The following is a 16,757-nucleotide window of genomic DNA, read 5'->3' as shown; positions in this document are numbered from 1 at the left end:
GGCTCGCCGGGTCCGGCGCTGACGTCACTTCCTCCCGCCGCCGCCGGTCGCTCTGGCTCCGCGCCCCTCCGCCATCTTGAGCCAGGGAGCAGCCGCGGGGTGGGGGCAGCGCGGCGGAGCCCCTCTCTGGAGAGGGGCGGAGGTGGTCCGACCGCCAACGCGTGGGAGAGGCCGCCAGCGCCTCCTGCGGGCGACAGGCCACTGCCGTCTTGGCCTGGGAGCAGCTCTCTGCCTCGCCCAGCGGCCGCAGCGCGCCTGCGGAGGCATGGTGATCCCCTCCTTTACTGCGGTGTTCTCGGGGTGTTCGCTGCTAGTTAACGGAGTAACGTCTGTACGGTTGTTTTCTGTATGGTCTCGTTGAAACAGATGTGCCCCTAGAGTAAGCGTGCACCTGCCGTTTGTGAAGGCACTTTGAAAAGACTAACCCTCTTCCAGAGAAGTTTAACTTCTTTCTTGCAGAGGTAAAAGGACTGTGGGGCATGGCCCTTTGCAGGCGCCTGTGCCTGTCAGGGAGCAGCCGAAGGAGCGGGGAGGATCACGAGGAGTGGCAGGAGCTGCTGTCCCTGTGCAAGGAGCTTTCTGCAGACTGTCTTTGCAGGTGGGGAGCTGTGCTGCTGCAGTTACTTCAGTTTAAATGCTCATATTGTTAAGTAAAGTAAGTCTTGTTCAGATGGAGTTTATCTTTCACCAAGAGCAATGCTGGGGCACCAGCCTGGGTCCCTACCTCAGTTGTGCAGCAGTGAAGCTGATTCAAACCTTCAGCTGAAAAATCTACAGCGGGCTTTCTCAAGGAGGGTAGCTTTTTGAAACATAATTTGTGACACATTTCACTCTCTCCAAACCAGTCCCTTAAGGTTCACAAAGTAAATCTCGAGGACTATCTTAGAAGCCTCTGCTTAGCAATGAAATAAACATTTGTAAATCCAGTAAGATTTTTTTTCTCAAGTCAGTCTTCTGTTTCTTGTATTTTTAGCATTTCACTAGATCTCTATTACCATTCCTGGTAGTCTTGAGCTGATGTTACACGGACAGCTGGGCACCATTCCTTATTTATTAGTTATCCTTAGTATTTGTGTCTCCCTACAGAAATTCCTTTGCTGTATTTTGCTGATTTTGCGGAGCTTTGTGTCCACTAGAGGGAGGTGTGCACAACGCGTGCTTCGTCTTGCTATTAAACTGCATCACTGCCAGTAAGAACAAGCACAGATTTAGGAAGGATTAGAGTGTATTTACTGCAGGTAAAAATAATTGATGAACGCCATTTAAGAGCCACTGTTAATAAGCTAGGAAATAAAATCAGAAAGAGTTAGGATTTAATTTTAAAAATAAAAATAAGTAATTTGCTGATGTAGCTACAGCTCGGCCACAGCACAAGGTCCCAGTTGTTCCTGCAATGTGCTGCCAGTAAGCCTGTAGATTAGAAACCATGGCCAAAGCTGATTCATACAGCCAGAAAGGGCTACTAGAAACAGGTGACACTGGCCCAAGGGTAGGGAAGAAAGAGGCAATCAAGGATCCCATGGGCATGGCACATCACACACCTTTCAGACATACGTATGCTATGTATTTATTAGGCTGTGTTTTATGAATAGCTGCATATTGATGTGTTAAGAGGGTTTTTATATGGTTGTTACGGCTTTTTTTAAAGAGCTGGGGTGATGTGCCTGCTAATGTGTACATAGCGTACATGGCCAGATTGATTTTATGTATTACACTGGGTGAGGATTGATTTACTTGTCACATGAAAACACATGCACGCATATGTTTAGTTATATCCGTCTATGTGCGTCCGTCTGTCTATCAGCTTATTTTCACTAAGTGGAGACAGCAGCGTGCCCCCTGGTGCACGCAGGCTGCTCGCTGGCTTTGCTTCAGTGCAGGTTTTTGGTTGTAGCTTCCTCTTTCCTCCTTGCTGAGCTCACAACAGACAGGTTATCAGTCGCCATACTGGACACGGAAATGAGTGTAGAGAAAAGCTGAAGAACAGCATAAACAAGACCAATGAAAAGGGATTTGCTTCGCTTTCTGTTATGCTGAAGTAATAAATGTATTGTCTTTCTTTTCCACAGTCTGAAATTTTATGTCTGTGTGTCTAGGCAGGATGAGCGGCCCTTAGAATCCCTGACAAGGTTTGCAGTCAGTGGAAAAGGCTGTTTAATACCTATCTACTAAATGAGTAAGAGGGTATTTCCCTCAGGAATACCACCTCTTTGATAGTGACCACACCCGTTTAAAGTTACACTGGTTTAGGTTTGTTCAAATTTGACATTAGTCAGCTGGGAGCTCTGCTGCACACCGGCAGCAGGTGAAAAATGAGCAAGACGGCAGTCATGCAAATCGTTGTAAGATTTTGTTGCCTTATTTTTCATATTTTACTAAGAGACGCTGAATTGACTGTCCACGCACAGTGTTCGTAGCAGCACAGCCTAATGCCTCTCTTAGGAGACTTTCTCATACTTCCATCACAAAAATAAAATGCTTTGGAGATTTGAGACAACAGAATTGAAAATCTGGACCAGTGGATCCTGTAGCATCTTTGGTAACTCGGAATGAAATCTCCTGGAATACTGTGGTTTGAATGATTTGATGTTAGTAACCAGAGAAAGAGGAGCATATGTGAATCCTCTCTTCTTCAAAGATGCTTTTTTTTTTGGTTCACTCATTATTGTATCAAATAGCATAATTCAAGACCTGACTCCGCGTTCCACGGTCCATGTCTGTGAGTTGTCCTCTTAGATTGCAACGGTACATCTGAAAGAAGCACATCTTGGGAAGATGGCAATCTGGGAGGGCTGACACAAAAAATGGCAGTGGTTAAATGCCAGACAGGGCCTGTGGTGTAGGTTCAGGGGAGTGAAAAATGCGAAAGGGCAAGAAGGATGCGGTAGTAAGAAATCGTGAAGGAATACCAAGGGAAAAAAGTCTACCTGCGGACCCCAGGATTAAAAGCTGTGGTGCAGCTCATTTACAAAATGGAGATGATGCAGGTGCATTTTTGGCGCCCAAAGAATGACTGTGGTAAATTGGAAAAGGAGTATAAAGACGTCCCTTGTAGTCTGGTATTTGATACAGGCACAGCCGTGAAAGTGAAAACGCTACAGTGTCAAGTTCTTTACAAAGCTTGACAAGCGACTTTGGTTTTCTTCTGGCTGATAATGTTCATAATCCTCAAACCCCCAAAAAGGGAAGTTTTGTCTGCTGAAGATGTGCCAGAGGCTTTAGTTGTACGTATGTATGACTGATAGTATCTTTGTTCGCTCTTTTTTGCTTGTGTTCTTTGGATAGTTAATACTACTTGCTAGAGTGTCAGGGTGACATTTTCCTGGTTGTTATAATTTTGATTTAAGCCTGGGGAGAGAAAGGAAAAAGTAAGGCTTGTTTCTGTTTAAATTCTTTTATATCCACAGTATTCTGAGGTCTCCTGTACAGGGGTTTACTTTGGTTTATTCACTGTAAGCTGAACATATTACTGATCCCTTTTTTTGGCTTTCTTGTCTGTGTTAAATGATTACATATCCTGTATTTAATCTTAAATATTTATGGATTTTAATGGCTACAACCAACGCTGCATCACCTTCAGTAATGCTGCTCTGCTGACCATTGCCCTATATTATTTCTGTCAGGCTATGGTGCATGTGGCTCTAATTCTTTCAGGATATTTAGTAAGTGCTTAAACATGTTGCCTAATCAACTCACATATGTTGCTGGATCAACTTGCACATTTAAAGGTTTATATTTAGGCAAGTGCTTAGTTACCTGGATGAAATGAAGCCTTTAAAGGCTAGCTTGTGCTCAGCTATTTTATGTAATTACTTTACACTGCAAAGAAACACTGCTCTTTACTATTTCTATATGAAAATGAAAATCTGGAAAGCGTGGCTGAAGTGAAGTGCGATTATTGGACACACACTGTCATGATAGCACACGAATTTTCCCTGTTGTTAGTTTTGATGACTGCCTGTTAAGGAAACGTTATTTTCTCATAGGAGAACATAATTTTTCCTTTTTCAGAAGCACACAGGGAGGAACTATATGACTTAAATTGCACAGCACTACACTTTAGCTAGTATCTTAATGTCACAGAGTAAGTTTTAATTTCTAGGCCTCAAGATGCAAAAGAACGAAGAAATGAAGAGTAGATTGTCCTCTGCAATTCATTGGCATTCATTTGGATGCAATGGCCTCTTCCTTCTACAGTATTGGCTTTATTTTGAATAAAGCTGCTGTGTTTCACAGAATAAAGGAAAAACAACGGTCTAAAACTGCAAGCAGAAACAAACATAGAGATACAGATTCCTTAGGTATGCTAAGCATACCTAAGCAGCAAGGGAGGGTGCTCCATGCTGCTTCTAATCTTTTCAGTCTTATTCATTTCTTGTATTCCTGTCCATCAAGAAGAATGCAAATCCCTCGTTTCTATAGAAGAAAGTCCACGTGCCAGTAGTCTCCACAATTATTTGCCAAGTGCCAGCCAAATGATCGATAGCTTTTAAGCTCAAAGGCATTTGGATAACTAGCCCTTGTTTAGGTATCTCATATTTAATTTCTCTTGGAGCTAGGCACCTAGACACGTTTTCAAGATTTGCCAGTAACTTTTGGTATTAGTAATTTATCTTTGCTTTCTTGAATGGTTTGGGTTTAGGTGGTGTTCTGGCTTGGAGGAAGGAAGTCCGCCTCCAAATATGTGTGTGTGTGTATGTATATATATATATTTATGTAGGTATCTCCATATTTGGTGATAACAGATTTAGGTAGCTAGATAGTCTCATCAGCATATGGGCCTTTTTAGACTTTAACAATACAGATATTGATTATTTTTAACGTGGTTGGCATTGATGTTCATGAGGTGCCTACATTTTCCTGATAATTCTGCTCATGCCCCTGTTGCCAAATGACTGTCAATATAACAGAGACGAAATCCTGCTTCAGAAAGCAGAGCTACAAAACTGGAATGAGAGCTAAGACAGGTACTTTGATAAAGGCATAGACAGAAAATTTATGGAAAACATTTTCATTTCAAGCAAAAATACACGTGCACAAACTGAACTACTGTTAACTGACATCAATAATCAAGTTTTTTTTTCCATTTGTCTCGGAAACTCTTGGATCTGTCTGAGTTCCCAGAAAAATGGGTAGATGAATAAAATATGTTCATTACTCTTCTTTACTGATAAACTTAGTATTGTAATATAGCTGGTGTTTTCTCATTATGAGCCCAGTCTTCTTCTGTAATAATTTATACTGAGTGAATTAAAAATGTGGTGTCAGTGAGCAATAATATGCTGTGCAGTAGATGACTGTATGTACGTTTGTGCCCTGTTGCATGACTTGACTTGGTAGGACTTCTGCACTATACATAGTGCTCTTCTGTGTATGCCATGTCTTCAGGCATCGTTGCAGGCAAAAGAAATGGCTGTTTAAAGTCTTTAATCTTTTAATTAAGCCTTAAGCTGAAAGTAAACTGTAAAAGGCATTACAGTAGAAAGATGAACATTAATTATTTCGGCAGGTCTTAAATTACATTCTGACAAATCTTATTAGTAAAGTAATTCTGCATATAAATATTAGCTGTAATTCATTCCCCATGTTATCTGCTGCCTTTTTTGATATTTCCAGAGAAAAATTATATCAGGTGTGTTCAGGTGTGCATTAGTCTTGTAAGAGTGACAGTTTAATGAACTTAAGAAGTCTGTCTAGTCAGTCGTTGTTAGGACAGCAAATGATTTTAGGTGTAAGGTGTCATGAGTGAAATCAATTACAGCTGTCATAGCTACAAGGCTTGGGTCTTAAGCTTTTAAATCAGGCTTCAGAAAATAAATCAGTTCAGTGCATATAGTCCCACCTACCAAAGTCTTCATTACAGGGAACCCTCCTAGCGAGGCATGAATTTTGTTTGCTCTTTCCATGAATTATGTGAACACCAGTGCATGGAATAAAGCCAAAATTCAAAGATACAACAGTAGGTCAGTCTTCAGCCACTCTGATGCTGCTATAGCGCATGTTGTGTTATATTTCCTGGGGAAAAAATTGTCACAGAAAATCCTCCGCTATCTTGTTGTTTTTCTATACTAACAGCTCATATTCAGCTCTCTAGTGATGGCTAGACCTTACAACTTACCAGGAAAATGAAGAGCTCCAGGCAGTACATGTTTGTTCAATAGCTTACTCAGTCACATGAGACCTGCTTGCTAATATATGGAAATTTGTCTTTTGCATGTGTCATAGGAGCCCAGTTACCAAGTACAGGAAAGTTTTATCCCTCTTTGTGGAGGTATGTGGAGGTATATGTGTGTGTTTCTCTTTCTTTGGATCCGCTGTCCTGAAGCATCCCTTGTCTCCTCCCAGGGCAGCCCCACGCCTGCTATTCTGTGCCCTGGGCTCCGGTTTCCTGCCTCCTTCACCTTGGTCCAGCCTCCGACCCTGCTCCTGGCGTGACTTTCACATTTGAGCCACCCGTTGACTTTCCAGTTTATTGGCAATGCTTCTTAGCCAGGCTGTGGGCTTGTTGCAAGAGCTGGTTTTTCCCAGGGTCAGTCACTGTGTGCATTAACTTCAACACAGCTCCAAACCCAGTTCAGGCTTGGCACAAATAATTTGGCTTACAGGTCCATGCTTGAATCTCATAATATATGTAATTATGTACCTGACTGGCTGAGAGTTACCTAACTTCTGTTTTCCTTGGCTCTTCTCTTCTTCTGTGCTTTCAGCCTGTGTTCCTCTCATCCACTGTTCGTTCTCTTCCTTTACCCTGTACATGCCTTGGAAAAGGTCTATCATTAATGCTAACATTTTAGTAGTGCACAGGTCAAAGGATCTGTAGTGTTCTGAGGGCCTTTGGTCCCTCTATGGTGCAAATGCAAATCAGCACAGTTTATTCCCATCACCCCAGCCATTTAGACGAGGTATTATTGTTAGAGCAATATTTGTGTAGCAGTTTCAACCAGAAGAATGTGTTCACTGTTGTACAGAGGCACCTCTTGCAAAGTCTTTGTCCGTTTCCTGGTAGAGCTGAGAGTACAGTGCCCACTTTTCCCTTGTCCTCTAATGGCAAATTCCACTCCAGTTCTCACCCTACATGAACTGCTTGATGGACCATTGGTGGGCGTTGGTGGAGCATGACCTGAGAGTTTACTTTTGCTGATCCCTAGTTGCTGATGTGTTCGTCAAGAAGATTATAAAAGTACTTGGGGCAAGGCATATAGCTCTTCTTGGAGTACTTAATCAAATAAATTCCAAAGATTTATAGAGAATCAGTGTCTGAATATATCAGGAAAGAATTTTACGGGTATAAGAGGATCTCAGCAATGCAGAATTGGTGGCATGGGAAAGCTAAATATGAGAAGGCAAGAAGTAACATCATATGTCTAGGGTTAGTGCAGCGACCCAGCTTTTTAACCTTTAATATCCTCTTACTGAATCATAATCTGTATGACTCTTTTGTTTTATAACCTTTCAGGTTGTTTATTTCCTGCTGCAGCCATTCACCGGAGCATATCCTCTGGAAACAGTGCAGGTGCAGTGCTGCTGCCTTTAAGCTGTCATTGAAGGCCTGCAGGAACATACCCCCCACACATACCTCCCCACACCCCCCAGCCCCAGGGTGTACTCAACTTGGAGATAAACGTGGTCCAAGCAGACAGCAAACTGGTCTGAGGACAGTAATGATGAAGCAGGACGGCATAAAGATGTCCAGCATAACGTTAATAGATATGTGACTGTCCAAGTTTCATTTAAAATATTAAATAGTGATGTGGAATGAAGAATGAAAATACATCATTCATATTAATCAGCTGAGTTGCTGACAGTATAAAGGCCATGGAGAGTGAGAAAGATCGCAGAAGTGAAAAATGTAGATGGCAAATAACAAGCCTTTACAAAATAATCCATGTGAGGAAGAGTATTTTGATTGTGAAGGACAGACTTGGAATCCAACAATACAGAGAAAGACACAGTTTAATTGTGGCAGAGAGTAAATCCTATCAGGGTATCCATATTTTGTGCAGGCTTAATTCCGTATCTGGTCAGAGCACAGGATGGCCACGGCATTTCCCTGGCTTATTTACTCATCTGCAGGCATTTTGCAATAATTGATTCAATCACGGGATCACAGAATTAGGCAGGCTGGAGGTCTGGAGGTGATCTGATCCAACACACTCCACCCATCCCACCCCAACCCCAAAGCAGGGCAAACTTAGACCAGATTGCTTATGACCTTGTTCGTTGAGTTTTGAGTATCTCTAAGTCTGTTCCAATGTTTGACCACCCTCATAGCACAAAAGGTCTTCCTAACTGGAATTTCCAGTGTCCCAGCTTGTCTCTGTTGCCTCTTACCCTATCACTCTGCACCTCCAAGAAGAGTCTTGAGCTTGTCTTCTCTACATCCTTTGATGTAGACAGCAATTGTGGACATCAGTAAGATCTTCCCTTAGCCACCTTTTCTCCAGATTGAACAAACTCAGTTCCCTCAGCATCACATCACACATCATGCTCCAGCCCCCCTGGCCATCTTGGTGGCCCTGTCCAGGACTTGCTGCAGCTTGTCACTGTCTTTCCTGTGCTGGGGAAGCCCAAAACTGGACACGGTACTCCAGGTGAAGTCGTACAAGTACCAGGGGTAATAATCATGTCCCTCAAGCTGTTGGCTATGCTGAGGTGTAATACAGCCCACTATGGGCATACTGCTGACTCATGTTCAGCTTGTCCACCAGGACCCTAAGTCCTTGCAAAGCTGCTTTCCACCCACTTGTCCCCCACCTTGTGCTGTTGCGTGGAGTTGCTCCATCCCAGGTACAGGACTTTGCCTCTGTTGAACTTCATGAGATTTCTGTCAGCCCATTTCTACAGTCAGATGTGCTCTGAAGAGCAGCCCTGCTCTCCAGTGTACCAGGTGCTCCCTTGTATTTAGCACCAGCAGTGGACTGGCTGACTGTGTAATGCACCCCATCATCCAGGTCATTATTAACAGTATTAAAACAGCATCATCAGCTCCAGTATCAACCCCTCAGGAATGCTATTAGTAAATAGCTGCCAGCTGGACTTCGTGCCACTGCCTATCAGCAGTTTGCAAGTCAGCAGGAGAAAAGCAAGTAGAGGTTATAACCTGAGCACATTTGGCCCACAGTCGAATTTTGGGTTGATCTGAGTGTTTTGGAGATCTAACAGTGAAGTCTTTCCAGTTTTACTTGTTTGCCTTCTGTGTGAAATCAGCAGAAGTCTCTCCCTCCCCCAGAATTACTATTATTAACCACCATTTAGAAAGCTGGCAGCAAAATGTTAGGGAATGTACCCAGCATAGATAAGGAAGAAACAGCAGTTGTATGGAAGCTACAATCTACTTTATATGCAACAGCTCTCCTTCTGAGCAAGAAACAAGAGCACACCATGCTGCTGATTTCCAAGAGCTGCTAATTCACCATCTAGCTCTCAATTAGCTTCCAGTTGTGATTTTTAAAATTTGTAACTGGTTATGGCCTAGTTATCCAGTCACAGCTCTTCAGATACGACTCACTGAAAAACCTTCTCAAGGGGCTTTGTACCAGGCCGGCGTTGCACAGTAGATGTCAGCCGAGAGGTTTCTGATGAAGGATGCTTTGTTAGGGGAGTTCCTACCGCAAGAGAATTAAACTTGGACTAACACGTGTTTTCTCAATGTTTTCTCAGCTCTTACACCACATGAGTTTTATAAACTAAACTAGCATTGCTCAAGGTGCTGCAATGGGCTCCAAAGCGCCAGTTTGGACACTACTGGACTGCCTGTCCTAGACATACCCATACCTACAGCAGCAATGGGCACCTCAGCAGAGCCATTTTGCTGTCTATACAGACCTGAAACATCTTCTGCTTATATTACTCCCCACTCAATAGCAACACAGATAGCACATTTATCAGAACATGCTTTGACTTTTTTTTTCCTGAGAACTGGTGTTCTGAATGTGGTTACCGTGAAACACTGAATATGTTTCAATATGCAAAAAAGAAGCAATCAGTGGGACTGTTAGCGTCTGCTATTTTTTCTTTCCACCAAGCTACTCACCACATGGAATAGTAGTGAGCACAAGAGATCTAACTCAGAGTGGCAGTACCTCTTAAGTCGCTTTGATGAGTGATGGTTAGCTGAGCCTGGTCCCCATTACCTGGAACCTGAAAGCTGCAGGAGAAGACTGGGACAGGCCATGCTTGGCAGGTTTGTGTTGGATACAGAATACCAGCAAACTGATTTGCCTGCTGATTTTTGGGCCAGCTTGCTGCAGCCCAAGGCCACAGGCCAGAAATGATGTCTGAGGGAAACAGCTGAGAAATGACCTGGTGAGTTCTCCAAGAGTGAAGAAGTCTGAGGGTTTGGGATGACATGGTAAAGAATTTTGTGTGCAGACCAGTCGCGGACAGAGAAGAGACAGCTCCCATGCGGAGGCACCAGTGCGTTCCTGATGACAGGTCCAGTGGTGGACTTCAGAGGCTGAATGCACAGGCAGCTGCCTACTCCAGTTAACTGTTGAACTCACTGTGGTGTTCAGTGGTTGCTGAAAAAGCAATGAGCACTTCACAGCACCTGCCCCTCAGGCTGGCAGATTTTGGCTGCCTGGACAGCCACTGGAGAGAAGTGCGTCTGTGAATGAAAATCAGGTGCTTATAGGAGACTTCGTAAGTATGGGCATAAGTGCAAATGCAGGCTAGAATTAAGGATTTGTGCTTTTTGCCTTACTCAGGTAGTGCTTTTCTTATCACCAACCAAGAAAAAAGGGAAGCAGTCCCTACAAAAGAGCGTACCACAGTGGTTATATTGGGTGCATCCTAGTAAAGCTGCACGAAGACTGGCTTCTGCCAGTGCAGCCAGGCATCTAAGGAGTCATCAGGTATCAGGTAGTGTTTTATTACACAAGGTATTTATACAGAGATATACAGAGGCACCTTTCTGTCAGAATGGCAGCCATATTTCCCATCACTTGCTAGCCATCAGCAGCAAGATCACTTCCTGCCAAACTGGGGCAGTGGTGGTGGCACTTTGATGTCTTGACCTTTTTCCAGTTTCTTCTCACAGTCAACTAGGTAATTGACCCCATCAATGACAATCTGGACTAGCTCCACCTACAACAACAAGAAGAAAATAGTAGTAATAGAATCTTTAGCTAATGCTGTTAATAGAGAAAGGGAAAATTGGCTTGTACTGCAAAGACAGCAGGTAAAGCTATAAGTAAGGAGGGTCATGGCATAGAGATCACACACCCGGTGACACAGGGAGTATGGGTCATGCTGGTCCAGTGGAAACCCATAGTGATTTCCTTCTCCTCTTTGCCCTGAGTTTGAGCCACCAGGAACAGAAATTTTCAAATAGATCCCTAAAGTTATTTCCACCAAATTCTGCTCCTACCCATATTCCTATAGCAACAAAGCAAACAAACAGAAGTCCTTATAGAAAATGTTTAGGCGTGAGTTGGGAGACCTGTGTGACCACTGTGAGGGTGCAGGATTCTCCCCAGATGAAATGTAATGCCCGGCATAGCCACGGATGCCTGTATGTTGTGTTCCCCACACTCATGTACGAGGATGAAGAAACCAAAACACAGTGCTGTGAGTGCTCAGCATCAGTGGGCAGGTCACGCTGCAGCAGCTAATGCTGTTGCTGTGTCTTCCGAACTCCCAAGGCTGTACCGCCCCTGTGCTTGCAGGGGCGTTTATGTGAGTACAGAGTCAGACAAAAGCTAACTGGGATGGTGGTGCAAGGAGAAGAGGGCAGAGGAGGGTGTAAATCATTGCCCTGATTTACACCGGCTCTGAATGCTGCTGGAGGCACGGGGTGGGAGTCCTTCACATGGCTGGGACTGGGAGGATGGCAGGACTACCTGTTAGGCCACAGCCATTTAGACTGCCTGAGAAAGCTCGTCAAACCAGAATCTTGTACTTCTGCACAGGCATGGCTCAGGACCATATGTTCCCCTGCAGATGACCGTGAACCCTGCTGCAGTGATTCCTCAGCTGTGGGGAAAGATGTCCTACTCATCCTGCCCAGCGTGCTGGCTTTGCTGAGGTGGTTTTGCCAAGCCCAGGACCCACATCTCTGAAGCAGAGGCGCTCATCCTAAACTCATGCTGGCTCTACATCACCCATCACTCCTTTGTTTTCAGCTCTTGATTTACACTCGCAGGGGTGGCATTAGCTCCAAGCCCAGAGCAGCACCAAAATTTGCAGTTCTATATGGCAGGGGGTAGTGGTGTCTTTATAACCTTTTTCAAAATTGGTGAAGAGTACAAGGTGCCTTGTCCCCAGCAGACTTTCTCCACAGGCGGTGACATGCGAGGACCACAGGCCCTGTGGTATTGTTAGCCAGCAAGCCATAGCACTGATTTTTCTTAATCTTTATGAAATGGTTCATTAGCAACCTTTAATGACTGGTTTGTTAAAACTGAATGTGAAGACTAAATCCCATTGTCTCTTTATTGTGACAGTCGCAGATTTTCAAGGGATTTGTTTTTACTATAAAGCATTTCAGTGGCTTAGCAGACCAGCTGTGTTGGGAAATCAGAGGTCCGAATTTGCAGCCTCGAGGAGAAAAGGAATTTCATATTAAGTTTTCATTGACCAGTAACTGAAACAAAGCAAAAATACAAACCATTTTATCTTGCACCTTTGGGAACATAATTCAGTTCTGCAAACACATTTATCACATAATGGAATTTATTTTATTATGTACTGAAAAAAATATGTCTTATAATAAAACATTTCTATCCTCTTGAGTTTGTCTTGTCTTATGTAGATTTCAAAATCTTCAAGGTAGGGATTGTATCTTATCTATTGGCTTAATCTTTTGAATCCTTGCTGTACAAGGAATCACTGACTTCAGCGGAAGTCTTCATATAAGCAAAAATTTGTAGGCTTAGGCCATCTGTCAGTAGAACTCATCTTAATTAATCATGCCATGTAATCCTTTTGTATTATTAATGTTATTTTAGTATAAAGCACACATGATGATGTTTCAGGTATTAATAAATATCTTTGTCACATACTGTTTTTGCAAATAATACAGCTTAATAGCTTTTCACTCCTATTTATTTCGGTTTAGATCCAAAGGAACATAGCTGCCTACGTGAAACTCCAAAATTTAAAATTTCCAAACCCCCGTCCAAATGCCCCTTGGCTGTGAAGACATTGAAGGGCATGTCCGAATAAGAGAGCACGGAAGACCTGCCTTGGCTCTGTCTCTGTGGCAGAAAGCCCAAGGTGAGCAAGGAAGGGAAGCCAGCTGGCTGGCTGTGGACCAGTTTGAATCTAGTTGTAACCCAGGTGCATTATCCCAGGGTTATATTCGTGTTGTGAAAACCTACCAAGAATCAGACTGAACTCAGGTGTTGCGCTGCAACAGCAGGACCAAACTGCATGCATATCTAAGCTGCCAAAGCCTCTCGGTGCTGTGCTGTTCTGTAAACATACCTTGACAGCATGCTTTTCTTTGCAATGGAGTTTTAACTTGCAGGAAAGCCCACAAGGTAATTAAAACTCTGCTGCTGGGCAAGCAGGTAGTCCTTCAAATCCTGACATGTACAAGCAGGTTGGCATCTGAGCCAAATCATGTATTGCATTGCGAGTGGAGAAAAAGGGTCCTCAGGAGACATCAGTCCCACTAGGGCCTGCCCAGTTGACCATAGCTGAGAGGTTACAGCACGAACCTGGCACTGAAAGACGTTTGACAGACGGTTTGAACCTACCTGTTTCGTATCTGCTAGCAGAGTACTCAAATCACTGGAGTCACAGGGTCTTGCAAGGTAAATTTTTGTCTCAGTTATTCTTGACGTGGCCAAGGGTGAACACAGCCCTGGTCTCACTGAGGAAAGGGAAGCTGTAGTGGTGTCACAGGACTTACAGCCTGTGACCTGGAATAAGGGTTTGGCTCAGGCAGAGCTAGTGGGAGGAGGCTACAACTCTTTGACATGCCTGCTTCTCCCCAGTCCTCCAGTAGATTTGCTCTTTAGGAGCTGTTCTGCTTTATAAAATACTTAAATATGAAACTGGAATGAGGTCTGGGACCTGAGTCTCCCAGGAAAGCAGCAGCACCATGAGACTGTAGGGTCATTTCCACTGTCCAGCACAACAAATGCTCAAACTGAAATAGCTTCAAAACAAATGTCTGAGACAAAGCCACCTCATCGTAGCCTACAGCCCAACAGGGAGGGCTCAGAGCTGACAATTAAATCTTTGTCCTGATTTAAACCTAGCTCTCCCACATCCTCTGTTCAGTGCCACACAGGACACATGAAGATGGCACTAACTCCTCCTCCTCAATTATTTTGGAGTGAAAGGATTGGTCTTCTCCTGCTGTCTAACTGTGGAGAAAGCACATGATTCTGAATACTAAAACGAAAACACCACCTTAAACCATCTTGCTTTCAGTGCTTGATTCCCTGTGTGGGTTAGGACTCAATCCCTGCTTCTTTCCCCAACACTTTGCAGCAGGTACAGCAGGTACCTGCCCAACGCATAGTAGCTAGCTCAGTGCCCACTGGACAACTTCTTAGACACGTCTCATGTCCAGCACTGCAGGCTGGGCACCCATCTGATAGCTGTGCCCTCCAGCAGGCAGGCAGGTCTAAGAGTTTGAGCTGTGATGCTGAGAAATGTCATCCTGAGGGATGTCTGGTACCAAAGCCAAACCTTTCCAGCACCTTTGTGCTCTCAATGGAGAGCCTCGGCATGTGGTGCAATCAAGTCACATTTGTGGAACTTGCTCAGGGTTTTTTTTTTTCATTGCCACAACAGGAATATTTCGCAAGCACTTCATGGACATCAGTGATTTTTCATTGTGTAAGCATTTCCATTGGACCAGATGCGTCAGGAGTAAAAACTGCTATGGCTCCACTGAGGTCAGAGGAGCAAACCCAACCGGAGGGAAACTGACTCATACCAGTACAGATCTGCGTTAAAAAGCAAGGGAAAAGAAAAGAACAGGTTACCTCTGAGCGACCCATGCGGTCCAGGTTGGAGATATCATACACATCTGCTACAGCTGCCGTGTCCACTCCACCAGTGCCGCGCTTTTGCAGCCTCAGGTTCTCCAGGATTTTTGGAAACCTGGGATCCTATAGGAAAAACAGGTTTGAGCTTATTGCCTTTTACCTTGCCTATTGTGCCAAATCCTTGCGATGCTATTATCCATGACTTAATAGCATCTCCAGAAATACATGCAAAGCTGGATAGTTTTCTCGGTCCTTGGATTAGAGCCTGTCTTGGAGTCTGTCTGCTGAGTAGATTAATCTCCATAACGAATACAATAATTTGCAGAATAAAAGTGTGCTCAATTAGTCGTGCAGTATCCCTGGGACCTTGTTACACATCATGCTAATGTGCAGTCGCTGTAAGCTGTCATTTTTCATTTGTTCCTTTGTAAGTCAGAAGAGGTGACTTATGCCACTGGCCTTTTAACTGACTTATGTACCTTGCTAAGCCTGGGCAGCTTAACATGGACTCCAGCGCGTAAACCAGTTCCCAGGTTGGAAGGACAGGTCAGAACATATCCGAGACGCTCGTTCCACATGAACTCCCAGCCCCGTTCTTTAATTAATCTTTCCACCTATGATGGCAGAAAAAAAAAAAAAAAGGTAAAAAGAAAAGGGCAGGATACAAATGTCTTATTTTAAGATGACTGCTTATAGCTGAGATTCTTTTTCACATTACAAGGGTTTCTTCATCATTTTGTCATGACCACTAGCTTTGTCAATTTATCACAAAGCTCCCTGTCATGGTGGTTTGGTATAGCCTTAGCCCATGAACCCATATTTTCACATAAGAATTATGGCTTTAGCCATGCATTTCTAACCTTCATATTTTTGGATCAAAGTTGCAACACATAAGCCCAAAGGACTCAAATGCTACACAGCAAACAAAAGGAGCTGAAGCTGAGTTTTGTGTAATTTTCAAGGTGATGCCGTGACTCTCGGGGGAGGACACTTGACTTCTAAATGCCTAGTATTAACAGCCACACTTCTGTTACAGGAAGACAACATAGCTTGTATGTAATGCTTTTCATTAGTAGATCTCTGACCAGATTAGAAAGGAGAGTGAAATAATTATCCACAGAAAAATCACAAGGGTCTATTGACCTTTGAATAGGCTGATACTCTGTTCACTCATTTACACTTCCTGAACTTACTTCTGCGATCCAAATACAATTTCAATTCAGTTCTCTTCTCCTCCAGAGGAGAATCAGATACATAAACCAGCTCATGCTCACAAGACCTCTGCAAATAGAGGTGAATACTTCCATTCCGCAGAAGGATACAGAATAAAGGACTCTCCTGACATCATTTCTATATTGTGTGAGGACACCAGAATTGATGGTGGGAAACTAGATCTGACGTCTTGCCTCAGACACCTGCTCTGGCCGCTGTTCCCAAAGCTATCTGACCATTTCCCATGGCCAGGTCCATAGGTCCACCTCTGTTGAACGTGAGCTAAGCACAATAGCACAGGTGAAGCTGGGAACAGCATCCGCAAGCCGTGTCACCTGAGCCACCACCCTGTACACTGTTCAGTCTCACAGGCATACCTTGGAAACCTAAAAGGTCCCAGTTAACCACCTCAATGCCAAAGAAGTATACATTAGGTGCTTTTGTTTTTCTGTGTTCCCAAACACACTACATAACTCAAACTTCCCTATGAATGCTCTGAACTTCCTCTGCTTCCACAATCAAGAAGCTGTAGTTCCCCGCTGTCCCTGCTTGGCCTGGCTTTTTTTGGCTGGGGCCTGTGAAGTGATATGGAAGGGATGC

The 16,757-nt window shown here is 43.9% G+C and overlaps 2 protein-coding genes across 11 annotated transcripts in view; one reads left to right on the top strand and one right to left on the bottom strand.

Annotated features, from left to right (window-relative positions):
- Positions 1-48: 48 nt before the first annotated feature.
- Positions 49-13,544, top strand: LOC148055297 (uncharacterized). Of its 10 annotated transcripts, XR_015705602.1 has the most exons (5): positions 49-598; positions 6,226-6,271; positions 7,457-7,513; positions 9,661-10,641; positions 11,910-13,544. XR_015705602.1 is itself a non-coding variant. In XM_087761525.1 (4 exons), exons 1-4 carry the CDS (start codon positions 480-482, stop codon positions 12,022-12,024), a joined length of 306 nt encoding a protein of 101 aa, XP_087617651.1. In that variant the 5' UTR covers positions 49-479; the 3' UTR covers positions 12,025-13,544. The 10 variants fall into 10 exon arrangements, 2 of the variants coding, with proteins under 2 accessions (XP_087617651.1, XP_087617650.1); XR_015705609.1 differs by lacking the exon at positions 6,226-6,271 and having other exon boundaries at positions 49-331; positions 460-598; positions 7,457-10,641; XR_015705604.1 differs by lacking the exon at positions 6,226-6,271.
- Positions 10,850-16,757, bottom strand: part of CKMT2 (creatine kinase, mitochondrial 2) — a 26,485-nt gene continuing 20,577 nt past the window's right edge. The window contains exons 9-11 of the mRNA XM_009476760.2: positions 15,425-15,559; positions 14,943-15,068; positions 10,850-11,085 (exon numbers count right to left, since the gene is read on the bottom strand). Of these exons, the coding sequence (XP_009475035.1) occupies positions 10,966-11,085; positions 14,943-15,068; positions 15,425-15,559 (381 nt within the window). The 3' untranslated portion in view covers positions 10,850-10,965. The remainder of the gene's footprint in view (positions 11,086-14,942; positions 15,069-15,424; positions 15,560-16,757) is intronic.

Source organism: Nipponia nippon, unplaced genomic scaffold (genome assembly GCF_047370975.1).
Source record: "Nipponia nippon isolate SJK-2023a ecotype South Korea unplaced genomic scaffold, ASM4737097v1 scaffold_24, whole genome shotgun sequence".
NCBI lineage: Eukaryota > Metazoa > Chordata > Aves > Pelecaniformes > Threskiornithidae > Nipponia > Nipponia nippon.
Note: the sequence above shows the minus strand (reverse complement) of the source record. Positions and strands in the feature narration are given on the sequence as shown.